Source organism: Paracoccidioides lutzii (genome assembly GCF_000150705.2).
Source record: "Paracoccidioides lutzii Pb01 unplaced genomic scaffold supercont2.7, whole genome shotgun sequence".
Taxonomy (NCBI): domain Eukaryota; kingdom Fungi; phylum Ascomycota; class Eurotiomycetes; order Onygenales; family Ajellomycetaceae; genus Paracoccidioides; species Paracoccidioides lutzii.
In genome coordinates, this window is record NW_015440953.1 from 605,030 (window position 1) to 625,411 (window position 20,382).

A 20,382-nucleotide genomic window follows, 5' to 3' on the forward strand; every position below is an offset into this window, starting at 1 on the left:
GTAAAATTAAGGGGAATGCAAGCTAAAATAACAAGAATTCTAAGGTCCTGAAGTTGTTATGTATGTATGTAGTTTAGTTACTGTGGATAAATTGGAACTATTGATTGGTGAGAGTGGACCTTGAAATATTGGACTGCACACTTCTTTTCCCACATGGCTAACTAGTTAACTAGTTAATTAACTCTTTCAACATCGTCAACGTCAACAACATCAGATTCATCCACTTCAAATGATCATCTTCATCAGCAAGCTCAGCAGCATTTGAGGTCTTCTTTGTTACAAGTAACTATGCAGTGAATTCATTGTTCTAACTCCTGCAAACCTCTCAAACTGTGGTTTCAATTGATCCTGGGGAGGTGAGTGTGTCCGCAACCACAAACAAGCACCAAATGTCTCTTACCTCTTACAATCCACACAGCAGCTATTTGCTTATTTACAAAAAAGAAATTTCTTTCTAAGTCCAAGGCCGTGGGAGGAAGCAAGTCATTCATTCAATGGCAGCTTTGGCCGATATCCCTACCAATATCATTGTCAGAGCAGCTTCAAAGAAAACCAAGTCAATTCGCCCCCCCCTGCCAGTTTGCCGTTAGGGCTGGGTATATCTTTGAGACGAATCAATGAGTTGCATTTATCTATGTGATCTGCTTGGCCCTTCTTCTCAGTGGCCATTATTGCAGCCATCTTTTAGACGATGATCCGTACCTGAAGAACCACAACGGGTAGCTGCATCAGCAACATGGATCGGGAAGAATTCTTCTACCGCTTTTCTCCAGGAGTTGCTGTGTTTGACTATTACCGTCTATCAGCGGGGAAAACATCGATCAGGCTGTCAGAGCATGTCTAACTGTTTGGCTTAGCTATTGTTCCAATGTCCGCGAGGAAGGGGAAAAAAAAAATTATCTCTCGGTGGCTGCCTTGGGCAGTTGGCCATTACAATCTCAAAATTGCTGTCAAGCAGGCGTTTATTAACGATATCCTTGACAGTACCACATGTTCCCGAGTCTTCAGAAATGATTCTGAGTTTTTCTCTAACAAGCCATGGATGGCATATAGAGCTGCCCTGTGATACCATGTGTATTCCCCCCCACATACGATGCCCAAACAAAATGACAGCCGCTCTCTGAGTGGATCCATACGCACGCTTCTCGTTTATTCTCCGATACACCGGCCAATAATCTTTCTTCCTTGTCTCCCAGCTTTCCATTTTCTTTTTCTAGCGAGTCTGACCTGCCAGCGGCTTCCCGTAACACGAGCTGTACCAAATGTACCTTGCCGATATAATTCTCAACCTTTTTCAGTTAGGTTAATCTTGCCTCTGAAATCCGGTCTAAACTAACTTCTGGGGGCGTACTGTGATGCTGGTTAAACTTCTTCATCCCTTCTGGCGGTGGGATGTCTGAGTCGAGAAAATATCTGTCTGTGGCAACAAAATAGAGAATCAAAAGAGCACGGAGAGGAATGTTCGACAGGTAAAACATGGGGGAATGCAGGACCCTAATTCTAAGCTTCATGTCATTCCATGCTATCTTCCTGACTGCTTTTTATTGTTTATTCCTCATGACCATCCTTATCACTAGGTCATCCAATGCCTTCCTTTTGTGAATCTCTGATAAAAGCCAGGATATCAGTAGGGCATCCATCCAGCGGTGCTGGAGCAGGTTTAAGGTCTCCATGGCCCATGGGAACAGCTGCCCGAAAAACGCCCAGATTCTAGAGACCTGAGAAATACATAGGTGGCGCTCCTCACCCGTTTTGCGGGTAAATGCAGAATGTCAGTGAAACGGATTTGCCTCGATGGGGAGCGCCCCATTCCTGGCTAGCTTGGATGCAATTTGCCTGGACGAACGCTAATGCTTATCCTTTGATTAGGGTCTGCTCTTCTGTGTACCAATTTGTTTTGATTCTTTCTTTATCGCTCCCACGATAAAGATCGCAGGAATGGTGTTGCATGACCCCAGATTTCCCACCAGCTCGGCTGAGGAAGATAGAATATTTGGTGGCTAATTACAGGATTACAAGGTTTGATGGAAGCAGAACTTTATTTTGAACAGACGACATCAGGAGCCCCTTGGCGACAGGGCGAGATGTTGAACTCTCTTTCGGGTGATACCTCTGAGACATGCACACTGTGTTTCCTGACACCCGGATATTCATTTTGTTCACCGCTTGCCCAACCTGCCTCGATATATAGCCAGGAAGCTAAGTGGTTACTAGCAACCTGCAAACAAGCAGGCAGATCTGCCGCCAGTTTAGCGCCTAAACAAGACAGCCGGACACCATAACCCCCTCCCGGGGCAATCGGAACACTCTGACAAAGGGATCGGTCCGGATATGCTTGGTGTAGAGTATAGGAGCTTTTACCCCTTTACTCTCAGCATCTGTCATGATGCCAAAAGCCGACAAGCTTTCTTAGTACTATATGCATCGATCTGCGTTATGCCTTGTCTTCCTGATTAGATCGGTTTACCCTCTCCTTTTGTCATTCTCTGATGAGAAGTTCATTTGCTTGTTTCAGCCCAATCCAGTCAGCTTTAAATTACTCCCTCGTCCTTGCTTGTGGTTTGAGTGTTTGTCAATGCTTTTCTTTCGCTTTCGATATTACACAGTTGTCCCGCCACTGGCCCAAGCTCCCTTTCTATTTCTCATCTTGTCTCTTCATTCTGGGAGCATCTCATTAGAGAAACGCATGACACCGCTTGGTTAAACGGAAATTTGTTATTTCATTCCAGACGGCGATTTCGCTTCGGTATTTCCTCCATTATCATGGCATCCATCGCCTCCCTCCTCAATCCTGAGCCCGAGAAGCGAGAGAGTTATCGTCAACAACTCCCCACACCATGCCCCAGTCGGTTTGCCAGAGAGTACCGCCAGTCACCGCCTCCAAGACAGAAGAAACAGAAGATTTCGAAGGATGCAGCAGTCTTCACCAGAGGGAGAGTACGGGGGGAGCTAAGATATCCTCCATGCGAGCATCAGAGTAAAGAGCTTGCAGAAGCGCATAGAGAATTTCAGATTCACCCCATGGGCCATATAATTGAATATCCGAGGCATATACCGTATAACAGCGAAAAAAAATCATTTCTGGAGGAGACTGGGCGGGAAAGTTTTGAAGGTATGAACACTGTTCTTCTCATTTCTCACTCTAGTTGTCCTTTGTCCCACGAATATTTGAGGTTATTCCGTGATCTGACAGGTCATAGTGTTTCAATACACGTTCAAAGTTCCTGGTGACGAGAAGACATACACCGTTATGTGGGACTACAACATCGGCCTGGTTCGAACTACCTCCCTCTTTAGATGCAATAACTATTCAAAGGTACACTCGTAATCTATAGGATTATCACGTCTTTGAAAACTCACGCTGGTGCCTTCACAGACAGCCCCAGCGAAGATGCTGAACGCAAACCCTGGCCTCCGTGAAATCTGTCATAGTATTACAGGGGGAGCACTCGCAGCTCAAGGTCAGAAAATTCTCTATAGCGTATTGATATTAGCAGCGCTGATCATCATCAGGATATTGGATGCCATTCGAGGCCGCCAAGGCAGTCGCAGCCACATTCTGCTGGAAAATCCGCTATGCCCTGACACCACTTTTTGGCGTTGAGTTTCTGTCCATTTGCATTCCCCCAGAGGACTCTAGATTTGGCCGCATGGTCATCGACCCATCTATTGTGAGAGATGCTACAAATTCTGCAAGAAAATATCGACTCCTCGAAGGCCGCAACGGAATGTCAAAAAAAATTCCCCTTAACTCTTACCAGCAGCCAACTGCGAACCCAACTCGATGGAGCAAGAAAGAACTTCGACCAAAACTTGCACCTGCTCGAGAAGCGGGAGTTGGACTTGGAGCTGGTGTTGGAGAGGATAGGGAATATACAATCGACACTGGCACGAGCGACGCATTCTGTCTCTCTCAGTCAAAGCCGCGAATGAATATCTGCGCTCCAGCGAGCACACCTCGGACTCCTGGTACTTTCCGGTGCAAAATACCCTCCCCCCATGAAATACTCGCATCTCTTAATAACCTACAGAATAATAGCTCAAAGTGGGCAAATAAAATGCATCAAGATGCAGACCTGGGGAAAGAGCCTAAGTCTGAGGTTTCAACAGCCAGCACGCCTGCGGAGTTAGTAACACGAGGCGACTCTTATCATGATACGGACAATGATAGTAACGATGAGGATGGCGAGGGTGACATCGGCGCTGAAGCTGACCCCGAAACAGAGCATGGACGCGAGTTTGGAGGTTCATTACTTGATATCTCTGACAAAGAAAAGAAGGAAGCTTATCGTTCCAAACGGCGAAGCTCCCAGTTACCACTCACGAACGATGCAAGGGCTGCGTATATGCTTATGAGACTGCATATGCAGGATGTGGTGAGCACGGACTACCGGAAGAGGCGGCGTGCTTCGGCCTAGACAGAAATAGGACTTCCACGAGAATGCGTAGTTGAGAGGTTTTGATCTGGTCATGAAGAACTTACGGTTTTCTATGGGTTGATTCATGCATTGATGTTTTTTTTTTTTTTTTTTTTTTTCCCTGAAGCATTACCAGTCGGGAGAACGTGATAGGGGGGGGATGCAGGAGCAGAGTTATAGTGCTATATCACATCCAGATGAGCGGAGGTGCATTTGACTGGTCAATTTTTCTGACAGGAACGTTCATTTTCTTTTCTTTTCTTCCTCTTTCTTTTTCTGCTTGGGTTTGCTTTTATTTTTTATATATATATATTTTTTTTGTCATGGTGTGACGCTACGTTCAATTTTCTTTGTTTTTATGGATCGTTTGCTGATTTTGTAGGGGATATTAAGGGAGGATAGTTTCTAGTGCAGATTCAATACATATCACTTTTCCACCTTTCACCTTTAAATCTCTATATTGTTGTCATTTCGCTGAATATCTCTTCGGGAGACTGCCATATGTGTATGCATTTGGCTTACCATTGCCATGGATGAGTATCAAATGTGAATGGTAGCTAGGCGCGAGCGGATATGTGGGGCAAGCCTGCAGGTATACCTGCATAGAAGTGCATATAGACATAGAACCCATATACGGATACGTATAGAGAATATGCATATCTGCATTATTACGTAGTAGAAGAAGCATGGTTGGCAGCTGGAACCCCCACCACACTATGGAAGTGAAGCGAAGGAGTTGGCGATAGTTGACGATGCACAACAAGAAGTGAAAATGCTAGTATCACATGAAAAATCACGGCAGAATGGAATATAAAAACACGATTGAATTAAGGAAACAAAATCCGTAGGCAGGAGAGAGTTGTGAGAGGAGATGCGTGGAAAGAAAATCAAATATGACGTAAATTCTGACCAGTTGATATGCATATTTGCTGCTCATTGTCATTCTCAATCAATTCTCATATCCATCAGGACGTATGTATATGCGTTCAATCTTTCCACACATAAAAGTGAAAACAATCGACAATAGGCGGAAGACAGGAAGAGAGTCGGTTTCAACTTGAGGGGCCCCCCGAAGAATTCCGAAATGAAATCAAGCAAGAGTAAGAGTCATGGCAAAAGAAAGTAACGCTTCTGTTTATCTCCTCTTCCCAAGGCCAGGAAGCGAATAACAATTCAAGCTTGACTGAAGATATTCCTCTGCAAACGAGATAAATATGTTCTGAATAAAATATGATGGGTGATTCAAGCCTGTGTACCCTCCCGCCAAACTGACATAAAACGTTATCTCAACTACTAGAAATTGGTGATAACCAAAAACTAGAGTCTCGAAAACGGTACGGACGAACGCAGCGCTACTGTTGATGAAACGCGGTAATATGTTTGTCAACGCGAGCGTTAATGTCGGTATGGGCGTGCCCCATCGGAGCGGAGACATGAAGAGAAAATATGGGATAAATATCGATGAAGTGAACAGGAAATCCATTTCAAGAGAAAACACACAGACGAGTGAAATGGGGTTCAATTTTTTGTAACAATCAATCAATAAGTTCGAAGAAATCAAGGAAACAATGAAACAAGCAGGAGGGTGAAAAATAGACCAGCAATAAAACTACATGCCGATTTCGATTTAAAACAATTTCGATGTGACGAAGTTACGAAAAGATCCCAAAGAAGATATTAGAAGTCGGCCCTGGCTATGAAGAACAAACGCAAATGGAAAGGGTGTTAAGAGTGAAAAGTACATGAATCCGGAGACCAAAAGGAAAATATGATGCGAAACAACAGGCAAGGAAGCAAGCGCAGAGAAGGAAAAAGTGTTAAAAAGAACATAAAGAGAAGGACGAAGAATTATGCAGCATTCTCCCCATAAATGTGTTGCCACAGTGCATTCGTCTTCCCTTTGATTTTTGTAAATTTCTCACTGCCTCCTTTCTTTAACCATTGCCATAGAAACTACTTACTGAAGGGTGCATATTTTGTGACTAAGCAAAAGGATAACCTGGAGCGGATGAGACGGGATGCATTCGAAATTGGGAGGTTTGAAGTGGGGTTTGATATGAGTCAAGGGCGATTGAGATCCCTCCACAGTAAATCCAAGCACCACAACCATGCGTTGTTGACTATTTACCCAAGGCAAAAAAATGGAAAGGGACAAAAATAATAAATATAAAAGAGAGTAAAACAAGCTGACATTAACACAAAACAACAGAGCAACTTTTGATCATGAACGTATTAACACGTATTGCACAAAATGGGATTTTACCCAAGTCTCACCATGGTAAGTAAGTGGTCAAGGCCGTAGACCCGTTTCTTTTCTTGTCCTTCTGTTCGACGGCATGCCATGTCAAATCAGATGGGATTTGTTACCCTAGTTTGGAAAATTTATGCCAGAAGGGGTTCCTCCACTTTCTGCTCCCTTGGTTTCGGTGCAGCATGCTCAATTGTTGTATCTACCAAAGGTTCTTCGCGAGGTGCGACTGGGAAATTCACATCCTCGAACTGTTTTGATATAGCTTTGGGAACGGGGTCAACGGTAGGTTTAATAGGTTCAGTAGCATGCTCTGTAGCAGGTTTAGGCTGCACGGGGGATGGAGAGATTTGCTCGACGCGGGGCACGGAGATGCGAGAAGATCCGATATATTCATTTGCTTTGGCACGATAGTCGCCAACGTACTGCTTGACGATATCAGTAGCATGAGCGGTCTGCTGGCCAGCCATCTCCTTGACTTGGGTCGCTTGGTTATTGACTATTTCCTGAATCTGGTTAATCTGGGTGTCAATGAGCTCCTTGTTATTGATGTAGACCAAAGGTCCCAAGTAGGCTGTGGAGACCATGGTAAGGGCCAGTCCCCACAGGGGTAGAAAGCGAACGAGCCAGTAGGAGGTCAGCGCAGCGGTGAAAGCCTGATGATTCGAAATAGGAAAAATGGATTAGTTAAGAGACTGGAAGAACAAATGTGATGAGGAAGAAACCTACAGCAATAGTATATGAGAGATTTTCCGCGAAGAGTATTCGCTGGAACTCAATGAGGAAGAAATCCATCAACTGCTCGAGGTCCTCCAGGATGCTTTCCACGGTATCCTTAGGGATAGTGTAGTATTTGCGGGGGCGGGAGGAGCTGGCCAAGCCACGGGAGAGGAGAACCTTTCCAACAATTTCGAGGGCAACGGTGACTAGATATTAAGTTGAGATGTCAGAGGATTTCTTTATTAAAGAGAAATTAAGAAGGTTCTCTCACATCCAAGAGACAGATAAGTAAACTTGAAGATCCATCGCAGCAGAGGGAGGTATCGGGCGGCAATAATCAGACTGATGATGGTTGCAAAGGAGAAGGCGGTTGCTCGAGGGCGTTCCCACTGGAATTGTTTATCAGCCATTTTGAAAGCATTCATGACTGAGAAATGGAGAAAAGAGCGAAACTGACACTCAAGAGGCTGTAGATATGCGAATGGTAATCTAGGGAATTTGCTGGTATTAGCTTATTTCCCCGTGTTTCATGATCCCTTCTTTTCGATCTTATTCTCTTTGTTTCAGGTGTAGTTTGGATTTAGCACAAAACATACGAGTCAAGGGCTGTCCAGGAAGGGTAGTTTCGGTGGCACCATTGGTTTTATCCTTGAGAGTTCCTGTATGGCGGGAGGGAAGATATCTATAACGATGCGAGATGCAATTAGATTAGCATGGAATATAATATGCGGATTTCCAGAAGAATACTATGTCCATACCTCTGTTAGAGTACGTTTCTTAACATTGTATAGCAACAATCTAGACCCTAAGGGAAGAGATAGATGGTGTGTGAGGTTGCTGTTCCCCGTATAACGGCGGATTCAAGAAGAGAGGATAATTGAGGTTGGACTACATACGAGATATTGGACACAGCGTCAGTGTTTTGGTTTTCCTGATTGTATAGCAAGGATTAATAGACAAAGGGCCGAACGGAGACTCACCTCACTATCTACAAACCAACAAACAAAGACAGTTCTGTCGACTAGAGAGTTAGATAGAGGATGCATAGGGACTGGAATTACCTGTATTAGGGGTTCTGCCCAAGAGGGACGATTCCTTAGCCATGAGGACAGAATCCGGTTTTCGCGGATAAGTGTAGGTAGAGAATATGGACAGGAACAGTATTTAGTGGATAGCTGGACTGTGGAGGAGATTGTAGATGGATACCGGCAAAGAAGAGGATAGAAATGGACCAGTTGTGAAATGCACCTGGATGCTGTTGGACGTAAGTGGATGGTGAAGAAGTGAAGTTGATTGTTGACGATGGTTTCTTGGTTGTTGTTTGGTGGATAAGTATTTCAGAGCTGACGTTATTTGGTGGAAGGACAAGGAAACGTCAGAACCCGAAGAGATGCTAGCAAAGCAAGTTTTGGGTTCTTAGGCTACGGACAGGGAAAAGAAACTGTGAATAAATATGCATAGATTTTGGATTGACATATGTATCGAATAAATCTAAACAATTTCCAGTTAATCTGATATATTCACTCTTCCCTGAACTGCTCAAGTTACTCTCCAGGATTTAACTAAATATTTACTATCTATGATCAGTTGTTTGACAACTTTTAGATACACGCCTCTTTGCACGCGACACTTCGAATATTTAAAAGCCAAGAGGGAATACGGCAATTGGTTCTGCAATATGAACAAAGATGATGAAAATATTTCTATTTTACACGGTTATCGTTAGTCACTAGTTACGTGTGGCAACAAAACAAATCAAGCTCTAACCATCCAACAATTCCAACGGAATAAACAAAATACATAATCATGTAGTAAGTAATAATAAACGAAGAGATAAAATATCGCCAGATGACAAAATCGAATATCTACAGAACAGAAATCATTGTGCTACTCCGCTAGTTAACCCAATTCGTAGAAAAATGCAAATTAATAGCTGCGAGGCAGATCCAACACCTTCTCACTCACATAGTTCATGATCATTTCCTGAAACAGACAGTTAGTTACCTTATAGAAATCCAAAGAGAGAGTTACTAATCATATCACGACAATGGCAAATACTCACCCGGCTGACAGGCGCAATTCGCGGCACAAAACATTCCCTCAGATACCGCTCCACATGGAACTCCTGTGCGTACCCCATCCCACCATGCGCAAGAACCTAACCAGATAATCCCGTATCAGTTAAAATAAGTAAGTAAATAAAATAAAAATAGGAATAGGAATAGCTTTTTCAAACGCAATTATACTCACCGCCCTCTCACATGCCGTAAAAGCCGCCTCAGCAGCCAAATACTTAGCAGAATTGCACGCAACTCCAACTGCCTTCTGCGTAATGGTTGGATCCGTCTTGCTCGCATCATACAGTTTCGTAGCATGGTACGTGGCCAGCTTGGCCGCCTCGAGTTTCATATAGGCGTCCGCGAGCGGGTGCGCGATGCCCTGGTTCTGCCCGATGGGCCGTCCAAAGACAACGCGTTCCTTGGCGTATTTGGCTGCTTTTTCAAGCGCGATGTACCCGAGGCCCAATGCTTCACCAGCCAGAAGACAACGTTCTGCATTCATGCCGTAGAGAACCTGGAAGTAACAGGAAACGAGGACGAAAGGGGAACGAGGCAGTTAGATTTTGTGTCGTGGGGTACGTGTGGGATAGAATAGCATCCACGTGCAAGGGAAAGAAAGAAAAAAGCTTACGATTTTAAATCCGTCACCCTCGTTGCCAATTAAGGTATCTGCGGTAATGCGGTAGTTATCGAAGAAGACCTCGTTGGCGTCGACGGCGCAGCCGCCCATCTTTTTGATCTTGCGCAGTTCCAGGCCGGGAGCATCTTTGTCAAAGTCGATGAAGAAGAGTGACAGGCCCTCGGATGGTTTCTTGACTTGCTCTAGAGGTGTGGTGCGGGCAAGCAGGACCATCCGTTTGGCGACTTGGGCGGAAGATATCCATCTGAATGGGGGGGTTTAGTTTTTTTTTTTTTTTTTTTTTTTTTTTTTGTTTATTTATTTATTTATTTATTTATTATTATTTATTTATTTATTTTTTTATTTTTTGGATTCTGTCGGGATGTGTGGGGAGAAGGGAGGGGGGATTGATATGGAGAGTTTGTTTCGCCGTTGAGTGGTTCATACATTTTCTGTCCGGAGACTCTATACGAGTCATCGTCCTTAATTGCCTCCGTTCGGAGTTTCAAAGTTTCGAGCCCGGTGTTTGGCTCCGTTCTGCATATTTGTTTTCATGGTCAGGCTGTTATGCAACGACATGTTTGCCTGTAAGTTTTTTGGATGGATATTTGTTTCTCACACGCCAAAGCAAATTCGGTATTCTCCAACAATCAACTTGGGCAGCATTCGCTGTCTTTGTTCGGCGGTGGCAAATTTGGCAATTGGCTAGACAAGTGTTAGCATCAACTACCAAGTGGAGGATGAGTATGGCAGCGGTATGTAAATACCTGAGTAGCATAGACATTGGCATGTATTGATTGCGCGCCAGCAAGGCCAGCACCGCTCCTAATTTTAATAGAAAAAAGCTTGTTCCAGTGTCTTGCTGATATTTAAAATCAATAGTGATAAAAATAAAAATCAACATACTGCGCAATCGTCTGCAGCATCATTGTGGCTTCTGATATGCCGAGGCCAGCACCTCCCAGTTCTTCAGGGAGGGCGATTCCAATCCAGCCATCCTTTGCCAGTGCCGCGTGTAGCTCGTGGGGATATTCCCCCGACTCGTCACGCTCAGCCCAATACTCCTGTAGAAATTTGTGTTAGGTTGGGGTGATAAATTTTCCCCAAAAGGGCTTAATGATAAGCAACAAAAGCAAGACAACGCACATCAGGAAAAGTAGAGCAAATCTTCGCGATGGCATCTCGGACCATCAGTTGATTTTGCGAAAAGCAGTTCAATTCCATTATTCTACTTGATGGGGAGGCGGAGAATGATCTTTCTTGCACATATTGCCGGACCGCGGTCCGAGAAAGTTTGGGTATTTGTCGATGGATGTGGCCCAATAGGGAGCGGTAGAAGAGACGCGACGTCATGTTATTTGCTGAACCCAATGATGTATATAGAAAGAAGTAGAGCAAGACAAATAAGAAGTAAATAGCGACTCTCAGTCAGGTAATTGACTTGGTTGGAGCTGGGCCACCTTTTCTGCAGAGTTATATATCTTCTTTTTTAAGACAGTGGAGTAGTTAGATGGCAACCGCCACGAAAAAAAAAAAAAAAAAAAAAAGAAAAAAAAAAAGAAAGGAAAAAACCCCCCGAGTAAATAGCGCAGTTCACCGGTTAGTTATAAGCTACATGTGGGTAAATATTTCATATATACACGCAGCAGCTCTGGGTGGTTAAATAGAGATAATCCGGAGAGCATGAGATACCAAATGTTATGCTGATTCGGGCAGGTTCCGAAGAGAGGGAGCATATAAGCTTTAGTTACATTCATGCGCAGAGGTCGAAATTAGTCTAATGTGCCCTGGTGGTGGAGGCCAATGGAGCTCAGTGGGTGCTGGACGATGCCCGAATGGCTGGAGGAAGAATTCGAGGATCCACGCGTTTGGAGGCCCAAACGCTAGTCTATAGTGTAACTTAATACCTATCTAAATAAACTACAATCTCGAAATCTCCAGTTGCTCGCGGAGTTTAGCCGAAGCCAATGCTTAGGGTTAGGGTTAGAGCTTCCAGGGGCTGGCATCCCGGGGCAAGGAGCTGGTCAGGTGATGTGGTACCTGCCTTGGGTTAACTAGTCAGTTAGCGCGGTCCGAGGGCTTAGTCATCTGGAAGTCTATTTTTGGTGGAGTTTCCACTTTTGGTGGCGGGCGGGCTCTCACCTCTGGGAACATTCCAACATCAACAACAATCAACGACAACATCAACCAGAACGAACCCCCGCAACATCCAATGCTTCACCAATGCAATCACAGTTAGCTGCTCCAGGTACCGCCCCCTCTACGATAGGCTATTTGGCCTAGTAGAGTCCGATTTCAGCACTTGGTTAGAGGCTCGACACGTCCAACCACACACCCGTTAAAAGTCGCGTTGTTTACATCGAAAAATGGCCTCTACAGGCAAGAAGGCGCGGAGGGCCGTGGGCTCGTCTGCTTGGATCGCCGCCGAGAGGGAGAATATAGATCTTCTGGTCTCCCTGGAAATGGAGGAAATCGAGTATCCCGCCCAGCATGAGATGGATTGGTTGAACGAGCATATGGCCGAGATCTTTAATAGGAGCCAACTGTACGACCTGTACAATCCAACCACACCCCCCTCCACCCCAAAATCATGATTGATCGCGGATATATATACATACATACATACATACATACATACATACACATATATATATATATATTTGAAAGTGCCAACACACAACGACTAACTAGCGTGGATAGCAACGTCACGGAGATTTTTAAGACCCCAGGAAAGCTACGAGGGAAGACTCCACGGACTGTGAGGAAGCATCAGACCCCACGAGAAGGCCGGGTTGTAAGTATCCCCTTCGTCATGTAACTACCTGCTTATGCCGTGTGTAACAGATCTGTGTGTCGTGTGGGGGGTGTGTTATTATGCTATTCAGTGCTGACCCCTCCTTAGCCCTTGAGCGATATATTTGCGGCAGAACAGAATGTGCGGAACAGTTCTGGCCCTCCCAGCAGATTTAATCAGGAAATCGCGAAATTAGCTCGCAAACCATCTCCCAATGAACATCCAAAGTACTCATCGCCAGTGCAAATTCAAAAGCCAATCCTTAATTCCATCGCAGACTCGGGATATCACTCCGGGTATCATGACATGACTCACGAGAAGGAAATCGCAGATGATGATGAAATGGATTTGGTCTATTCACAATCACAGAAAGAACCCGGGAGTACTACTGAACAAGAACTGAAGGGAGAAGAAACAAAGCCGGAAGCAGCGTTAGAACCAGAGAGGTCACCGGAACCAGAGCGGGATCCGGAGTTCGAACTAGAAACCTCTGCTCAGCCTCTGGAAGACTCAACCATTGTCGTCCCTCGCGACCGCAATGATATAAGTCCATCTGTTGACCGGCGTACAACCGATGCTTCATTTCACTCAGCTAGAGAAGTTGTTCCAAGTAAAGAGAGCAGCACAGTGGAACCAATGGAGACTGATGATTGTAAATCTTCACCAATTGCTGTTTCTGAGCAACCTCCCAGCGCGTCTCCGCAGCCATCCCAGGAGTCAGTCCAACTAACAGAAAGATTTGATTTCACACCACCTGAAACAGCCAACACAATTGAGCCAGATTCCGACGTACACGATGCCGCCCTTGATCATAACTTTGATGATATTGGATCTCCTTCTGATGGCTCAACTCCAGACCGCCCTCCTGTTCGTAAAAGTAGCTTGAGTTTCGCGTCCCTACCGGCTCGGGAGCCACTGACAACAAAACGAAGCATGGGAGGAGCTAGAATGTCTAGAATCAGCCATATTGACCCCTCCAAATCAATTCCAGGCGTTTATTTTGGACGCCAAACTGGCGGCGCAAGAATTACCCAAATCTTACCGGAAGAACAAGACAAACGAGGGAATACTGGGGACAATACGACGCCTGAGGAAGAACGTGCTCCTTCTTTTCTGCCTGATGAATCCGATCTCGGTACAAAGGCTACAAATCTTCATAATAAGTCATCCACGCAGCTCCTGCACGAGAAGATCAACATGCTCGGCAAGTCACAGCCCTCAAGGAATACCAAATCGATTCCAGCCCCTGCTCCCATTGCTCCTTCTCAAGTGTTATATCCCGAGCTATTGTCACAGGTTGATCCTGTTGCCGATAAACCAAGAAAGCCATCACCCGTAGAGCCTCAAGTATGCGATAACCGAACAGCACCGCCAAGATCACCGCAGCATTTTCAGCAGCCACAGTCCGCAAGAGAACCAACAGTGGAATCTCCACAGCAACCTCCCCGTGTCCAAACTCACGAGGAGAGGATATCCAGGATTATGTATAGTAAATCGCCGGAGAGACGGTCTCCTGGCTTGAAGCCTGTTGGCAGCTCTGGCATTTACCACACAAAATCGGCTTCAACTTCGGTAATTACTTCTCCAAGAGCCAACACTATTGGCCTTCAGAGAACCATATCCAACCGGGAATCTCTTACGCCTGTCTCCTCCCCAAGAAGGGATGATGGCCCTCTAAGTGCCTCCAAATCTAAACTACAATCCATCATGAAAACCGCAAAAAGTTTATTTACAAGCAGCGCCGGTGTTTCTGCAGCTGCAAAAATGGAAACATTCTCTCCTACCCCAATCCGTACGCAAGCCAATCTCTACCCCAATCTTCAAGAGAATTTCACACAAGCCCCACAGCCTGCTGCTATCCAAAGCCCCATATTCCAGGAAGGTCGACGGACGCGAAGTTCTACAGAGAGGGAGGAGAAGCGAAAGGAGAAAGAGCGCCAGGATATGGAGCTCATTGAGGAACAATTGCCAAAAGCTAGGGAGCAGGAGAGGCAACAAAAGACAACCATGATCAAGGATGTGTCGCAACACCAAGCACTTCCAAAATCTGAAGAGACTGTGGCAACCCCAGCGACCCATGCGATGAGATCTAGTCCCAGGAGACCTCCAACGCAGCAATCTTTACGTGAACCCGAACAAATCCAGGAAGAGGAGCATAAATTTGCTGTTCCTGCGAAGCCCCAGCATCATTTTAAACAGAATGAAAGCCGGCGGCCATTGAGACCTACTAGAGAAACCCAGAAACCAAAACCGCAGCCTGTGTCTATTCGTGTTGGAACTCTTTCTCAGCGCATTCCATTGACCAATTCCTCTCTCTCGTCCAGTGCCCCAGATGCAACTCCGGGCCCGCCTCCAGCCCCAAAGGCACTCTTGTCGGCTGTTAATAAAAAAGGAAGCCAACTGTCAATGCATGCGAATTCGTCTACCAGTAGCTTCAAGACTTCCACTTCTATGATGAACTCTAAATTGAAAGCTGCCCAGGCTTCCGAGAAAAAAGAGGCAAGTAACTAGCAAATTTTGATCCACGATAACCACTAATTGAGATCCTCCAGGAGCAGCGTGAAGCCCAACGAAAGTTAGAACAGCGTCGGGAAGCCGAACGCATGCGGGTAGCCCAACAACAGGAAGAAGCGCGTCGACAAGAACAAACTAGTTGGGCTGAGGCTGACCGACGGGAACGGGAGCGATCGGTACCAGAGGATCCGAAAAAACTTGCCCACAAACAAGCAATCGAAAAGCGGCGACTAGAGAATGCAAGGAAATTGGAGCAGCAGCGCAACCAGCAGCCAACACCTGCCAATGATCTGGTGGGTTTGATTTTTCTCATCGTCCTTCGCTCTATGATTGCTAATTGGAAAGGGTTTACAGGGCTCCACCATTCATCAAGAAAAGTCCGGATCGCATGGGAACCAGCGGAAAGATCTATCATCCTTAAAAGGGCCAAGGCTAAATAGTGTACAAGGGCAAGCTCGACCAATGAACTACCCACATCCCAACCCCGCCAAGCCTCCGAAGAGAGTATTAGAGGATGAAAGTTCAGGGCGTCCAGTTACCGGGAAAGTCGGAGCAGCTGTGCACCAGGCGGATGGCAAACGACGGAAAACAGATGACGAGAGTGTAATTGCTGAACCACCAGTTCGGCCGGCAATGGCACCTCCGATCCGTCAATCTAATGTCCGCAAGGTACGTGGTTTCCTTTGAAAATATAGATTGTTCTGACATTGGATAGGAGGTTTCAAAGCTACAGATGTACAACCAGGGCGGCCAAGCCATTTTCAAGAACCCTCCAGCTTCCCGCGCCCCCCAGGGTGCTGTGCCAATGCAGCTACAGCCGCATAGAAACGGTCACCCGTTGGAAATGTCTAAGTTTGCCAGCGGCAGAATCCCGTTTGCCGATAACTCAAACCCACCACATGCCATGTCTCACAAGACACCCGGGCAGAGCTCCCAGAAATCCCATATATCCCTCAAATCTTCCCCTTCATATCCCAACGGCGACAACATAAAACTTCCTGAAATCCTTACAGACAGCGAAGACGAGGACTCGGATGCGGAACCCTACAATGTTCCCGATTGGGCTAAACCCGAAAACTTAACTAACATCCTCATTAGCCAGGAAGGGCAGGATGGAGCCCAAGTGTTTGGGCCATCTGCGCCGCTGCATATGGAGGAGATCTTCAAGGATAACAAGGACCGTTTGAAACGGTTCCGCGATCGGACTAGTAGTGCTAACTGGGGTGGTCCGGACGGTTTGACGCAGGCTGAAATTAAGTGGGATGTCGAGCAGAGGGAACGGCTGAAGAAGAATGGTGGATGGATGTTCGCACCATAGAGGGTTATTTATTTATTTATTTATTTATTTTTTCTCTTGCTGTTACGGCGGTGGGCGCCTAGATTTCTAATTACTCCTTATGCATACATGGAATCTGGGTTTATGGGGACGATGGATTTGCCTTGGGGAAGAGTTGCGGCAAACTGCTCTGGGAACTTTTTCTTGGAAATGGTTGGTTTTTGAATTATGTTTTGTATACGCTACGATCCCGTGTTTGATTTGGTTTTGAAGAGCATTATATATATTTTTCGGTTAGCTCAATTACTTGTTTAGATATTCAGGAAGGTTTTATTTTAGAGTGGGTGATTTAGGTGTTGGTCTTCTTCTGGTGCTCCCCTGCACGAAGAGGTGGCGGACAGGCCATCATTTTTTTTTCTGGCTTCTGCCTTCTTCTCATGTTTAACAGTTTGCCCCTTGTTTTGTTTTTATGGTTCTTTAGAAGTAAAGCAACATGGCAGGCTTTTGTTTAATTGGTTTTGTTGGAGTTCTAGCTTTTCGAGTTGCCTTTGCATTTTCGGATAATTCTCAGTTCATTTGGCATCTTGTATCTTCTGAGGATTCCGTTATTTTATTTTTATTTTTTATTTATTTGCTTATTTATTTTCTTTTTGCCATACATTATCTGAAAAAGCCTAGGGAAGAAAACACTGGTACGTCAATATCAGTAGAGAGAAGATAGCTCCCGCAGAGGTGCGTGAGAAGTCATCTCTGCGGCTTGCCAAGTACTTCCGTGCAAGGACAGGAGGATTGCTTGAATGAAAGTTGGGAGTGAGATTTTAGTTATGTTTTATCTTCCGACTTGGCCCAGCATAGTTAGAGACTGTGCATCTGGCCAGATGGATAAAAATTGCACGAAACATGCCCGAAATCCAAACTCTTTAACGACATGCATTCCGGGCATCACTTTTCCGCAGGTACTGGGGTGTTCGTGAAATCAAATATAGTGAGATAGATCTTCAGCAGAACAACCTCAGTTACCAACGACAGGCGACGATCCAACGGCAAGTGACAAGGGCTTGTCGAGCATGGGAGGCGGCTGGATATCCAATTGTCATCTCCTTGAACTCAGCCCCAGCCTTACCCCTGATTGCCTGCACAGAACATGCCAAAAAGAAGCATCCACCAAGCATTGAATAGGCCCAGCTCATTGGTCACCGCAGTTCCCCATGTAGATAGTTTTAAGTTATCTAGCCCCCAAAGGTGGAAGGTGATGCAGATTGACAGCTGAATTAGTTCGGGACGCCAACAACACACCGTGCTTAGCGTGTGAGAGCAAGATATCCTTGCAGCATATTACATCTGCTGCCAGATGGAGTCCCCCTCCGGGCCGTTCTTATATGAACTAGCGCATCATCACCCTTTGACGGGATCCTCTATGACGGTGATGATTGTTTCTCAACTTTGCTTGCCTTTCTACACTCCATCGCAATGCGTTGGCAGTCAAAATTGAAGCTGGGAGAGTGCGAAAAGTTGAAATGACACTATATACATACGTTGTCAACGGTAGTTCACCTCGACTTTCCGGGGATGCCATCGCCCTTTCTGGAATCCATACACATGTGAGCCCGGGCAATAATGGCTCGCACAATTCTCTTAATCCAGTACGCGGGGGTGGTGATGGGATCTCAAGCCAGAATGCAGTGACCCTTAGCAAAGCACAGAGCTATCTGATTATGAGCTCGATATGGGAAATTTTGTTGGCTGTTGTACCAATTGCTTTTATTGGTTCGTCCTTTATATCTTATTAAACCCTTCAACCCCTCTCCCTCTCCCTTCTATTTACACTCTGTTTCTAAAGCCTCAAATCTGAAAACTCTTCTCCATTTTTGTTGGATATGGTTAACAATAAGAAACAGCAATCGCCCTCCTGGCAACTTCATTGGACGGGGATGAGAGGGGTAAACGAGGCGAACGAATACGCTTAGCCACGACTTTGATTCCCACCATGTTCCCGATCGTATTCGCGGCACTGGTGGGCTATTTCTTCCGAATATATGGCACCTATAGGGCGGAGAGAGGAATCCGACTGGGGGTATGACCTATCCATATTATATCATCCCATAATTTTATCAATGCTTACAAAAGAAATTGACTTGCAGACGTTAGAGCAGCTGATCGGAAGCCACTCCTTCTTTTCCTCCTTCGAGAGGCAGATGTTACTACGGGATTTTGGGTACGTTGGATTAATGATTATGGCTATCTGGGCGCTATCCCCTATCGGAGGTCAGGCTGGGCTACGGCTTCTGAGCACTACGTTGAAAGAGGCTCAGTACAATTCTACAAACTGGTACTTATCTCCTACATCGATCCTGGATTCCGACTTGGTAGGCGCCAGCGCCATGAACCGTGCTGGAGATTTGATCACATCTATTTACACGTCGTCGTTGATGAGCTTTGAAACTACAGCATCCGCTGGCATGGATAATTGGGGGAATGTCAAAATTCCTGACATAAGTTCGTTGAAGACTGGCAAGAGCCCTGACGACTGGCGGATGGTAGACTGGAATTCCACTGTTAAGTTCACCTCACTTCTTGGTCTTCCAGTTGGAAAGCCCTTGTCGGAAGGTAACACGACATTCACCGTGACATCACATTACTTTGACGTCCAATGCGCCAACAATATTCTTGCGAAAAAAGAAGACCTCGCTGCTTTGTCGTATAATGTGGTCAACGCTAGCAGCGGACCGGGCCACTCCATGATATTATATCTTGCAAACCAACTTCCAGATATGACGGATGAGGTGGGCGGCGACCCATCTTCCCGCCCCAAGTTCATGTTCGGGTCAAGAACCAAAATTGGCAATAATCATACATGGGGTCTCTCGAACTGCACCCTAGGAAACCTGGCCGTCGATTCACGAATCGAATGCAAGGCAAAGTCATGCCAGGTAATAGCAATGCGTCCTTCAACACGAGTCAACGTCAACATAGATTTAACCCTATACATAAACAACACCTTTTACATCTTGCCCACTGCCACAGACCGCGAGCGCTCGACAAACTACCTCTACTCCGCCACCCTTACCGAGCGCTGGATGAATGACTCCTCCCTTATCTTCCAGGGCGGTAGAATCGACATGGATCTCTGGAAGCTTGAGCCTCAGGTCCTCTCCGAACGACTAGAGATAGCCTTTAACACCTTCTGGCAAGCCAGCTTCGCGAAGATGTATCGTGGGACATATCTCCCGACAGACGCGGCCGTGTACGAAAGCCTAAGTAACTGCAGCAAATTGACGCCCCCAATGTACTGTTTTGTGCCCACGGAAGCCAGGGGTGTCAAGTACGTTGGCGAGGTGTACAGATACAGCCGTGCCTGGTTTGCGGTGTTCCTCGTGATATCTATCGTGCTGCAGATCCTCGCGCTGGCCAGTTTTGCTCTGAAGCGCATCATACTCGCGCCAGATATCCTGGGCTATGTCTCATCGTATACTCGAGATAACCCGTACGCCCCAGTATCTGCGGCGTCTGCTCAGGATGGCTTAGCGCGGGCACGTCTGCTGAAGGATGTTCGGGTGATGCTGGGTGACGTGCGGGTTGCGGAGCAAGTTGGGCATATTTCATTTGTGACGGAAGGGGATACATCCGTTGGGAGGTTGAAAAAGGGAAGATCGTATATTTAGGTACTTACCAGTTTGAATTGTTAATTTTGATGCGACGCGTTGCATGCTCTTCATTTCTTCATTCTCCACCC

At 45.9% G+C, this 20,382-nt stretch overlaps 5 protein-coding genes across 5 annotated transcripts; 3 read left to right on the forward strand and 2 right to left on the reverse strand.

Annotated features, from left to right (window-relative positions):
- Positions 1 to 2,763: 2,763 nt before the first annotated feature.
- On the forward strand, positions 2,764 to 4,418 carry PAAG_03488 (hypothetical protein; the record flags this gene model as incomplete). Its single annotated transcript, XM_002794897.1, has 4 exons — positions 2,764 to 3,112; positions 3,201 to 3,316; positions 3,377 to 3,461; positions 3,514 to 4,418. The coding sequence occupies 4 exons, from the start codon at positions 2,764 to 2,766 to the stop codon at positions 4,416 to 4,418; spliced, it is 1,455 nt and encodes a 484-aa protein (XP_002794943.1).
- A 2,382-nt stretch (positions 4,419 to 6,800) lies between these two features.
- Positions 6,801 to 7,796, reverse strand: PAAG_03489 (cell lysis protein cwl1; the record flags this gene model as incomplete). The annotated part of the gene is made up of 3 exons (XM_002794898.2): positions 6,801 to 7,322; positions 7,396 to 7,592; positions 7,658 to 7,796. 3 exons carry the CDS (start codon positions 7,794 to 7,796, stop codon positions 6,801 to 6,803), a joined length of 858 nt encoding a protein of 285 aa, XP_002794944.2.
- A 1,516-nt stretch (positions 7,797 to 9,312) lies between these two features.
- Positions 9,313 to 11,418, reverse strand: PAAG_03490 (acyl-CoA dehydrogenase family protein; the record flags this gene model as incomplete). The annotated part of the gene is made up of 9 exons (XM_015844986.1): positions 9,313 to 9,369; positions 9,449 to 9,544; positions 9,637 to 9,960; positions 10,078 to 10,330; positions 10,513 to 10,602; positions 10,685 to 10,770; positions 10,833 to 10,890; positions 10,972 to 11,129; positions 11,212 to 11,418. The coding sequence occupies 9 exons, from the start codon at positions 11,416 to 11,418 to the stop codon at positions 9,313 to 9,315; spliced, it is 1,329 nt and encodes a 442-aa protein (XP_015701960.1).
- Positions 11,419 to 12,431: 1,013 nt separating this feature from the next.
- On the forward strand, positions 12,432 to 16,691 carry PAAG_03491 (inner centromere protein; the record flags this gene model as incomplete). Its single annotated transcript, XM_015844987.1, has 6 exons — positions 12,432 to 12,610; positions 12,766 to 12,859; positions 12,968 to 15,362; positions 15,440 to 15,666; positions 15,728 to 16,042; positions 16,089 to 16,691. 6 exons carry the CDS (start codon positions 12,432 to 12,434, stop codon positions 16,689 to 16,691), a joined length of 3,813 nt encoding a protein of 1,270 aa, XP_015701961.1.
- Positions 16,692 to 18,166: 1,475 nt separating this feature from the next.
- Positions 18,167 to 20,311, forward strand: PAAG_03492 (hypothetical protein; the record flags this gene model as incomplete). The annotated part of the gene is made up of 3 exons (XM_002794901.1): positions 18,167 to 18,416; positions 18,548 to 18,723; positions 18,791 to 20,311. The coding sequence occupies 3 exons, from the start codon at positions 18,167 to 18,169 to the stop codon at positions 20,309 to 20,311; spliced, it is 1,947 nt and encodes a 648-aa protein (XP_002794947.1).
- Between the last annotated feature and the right edge of the window lie 71 nt (positions 20,312 to 20,382).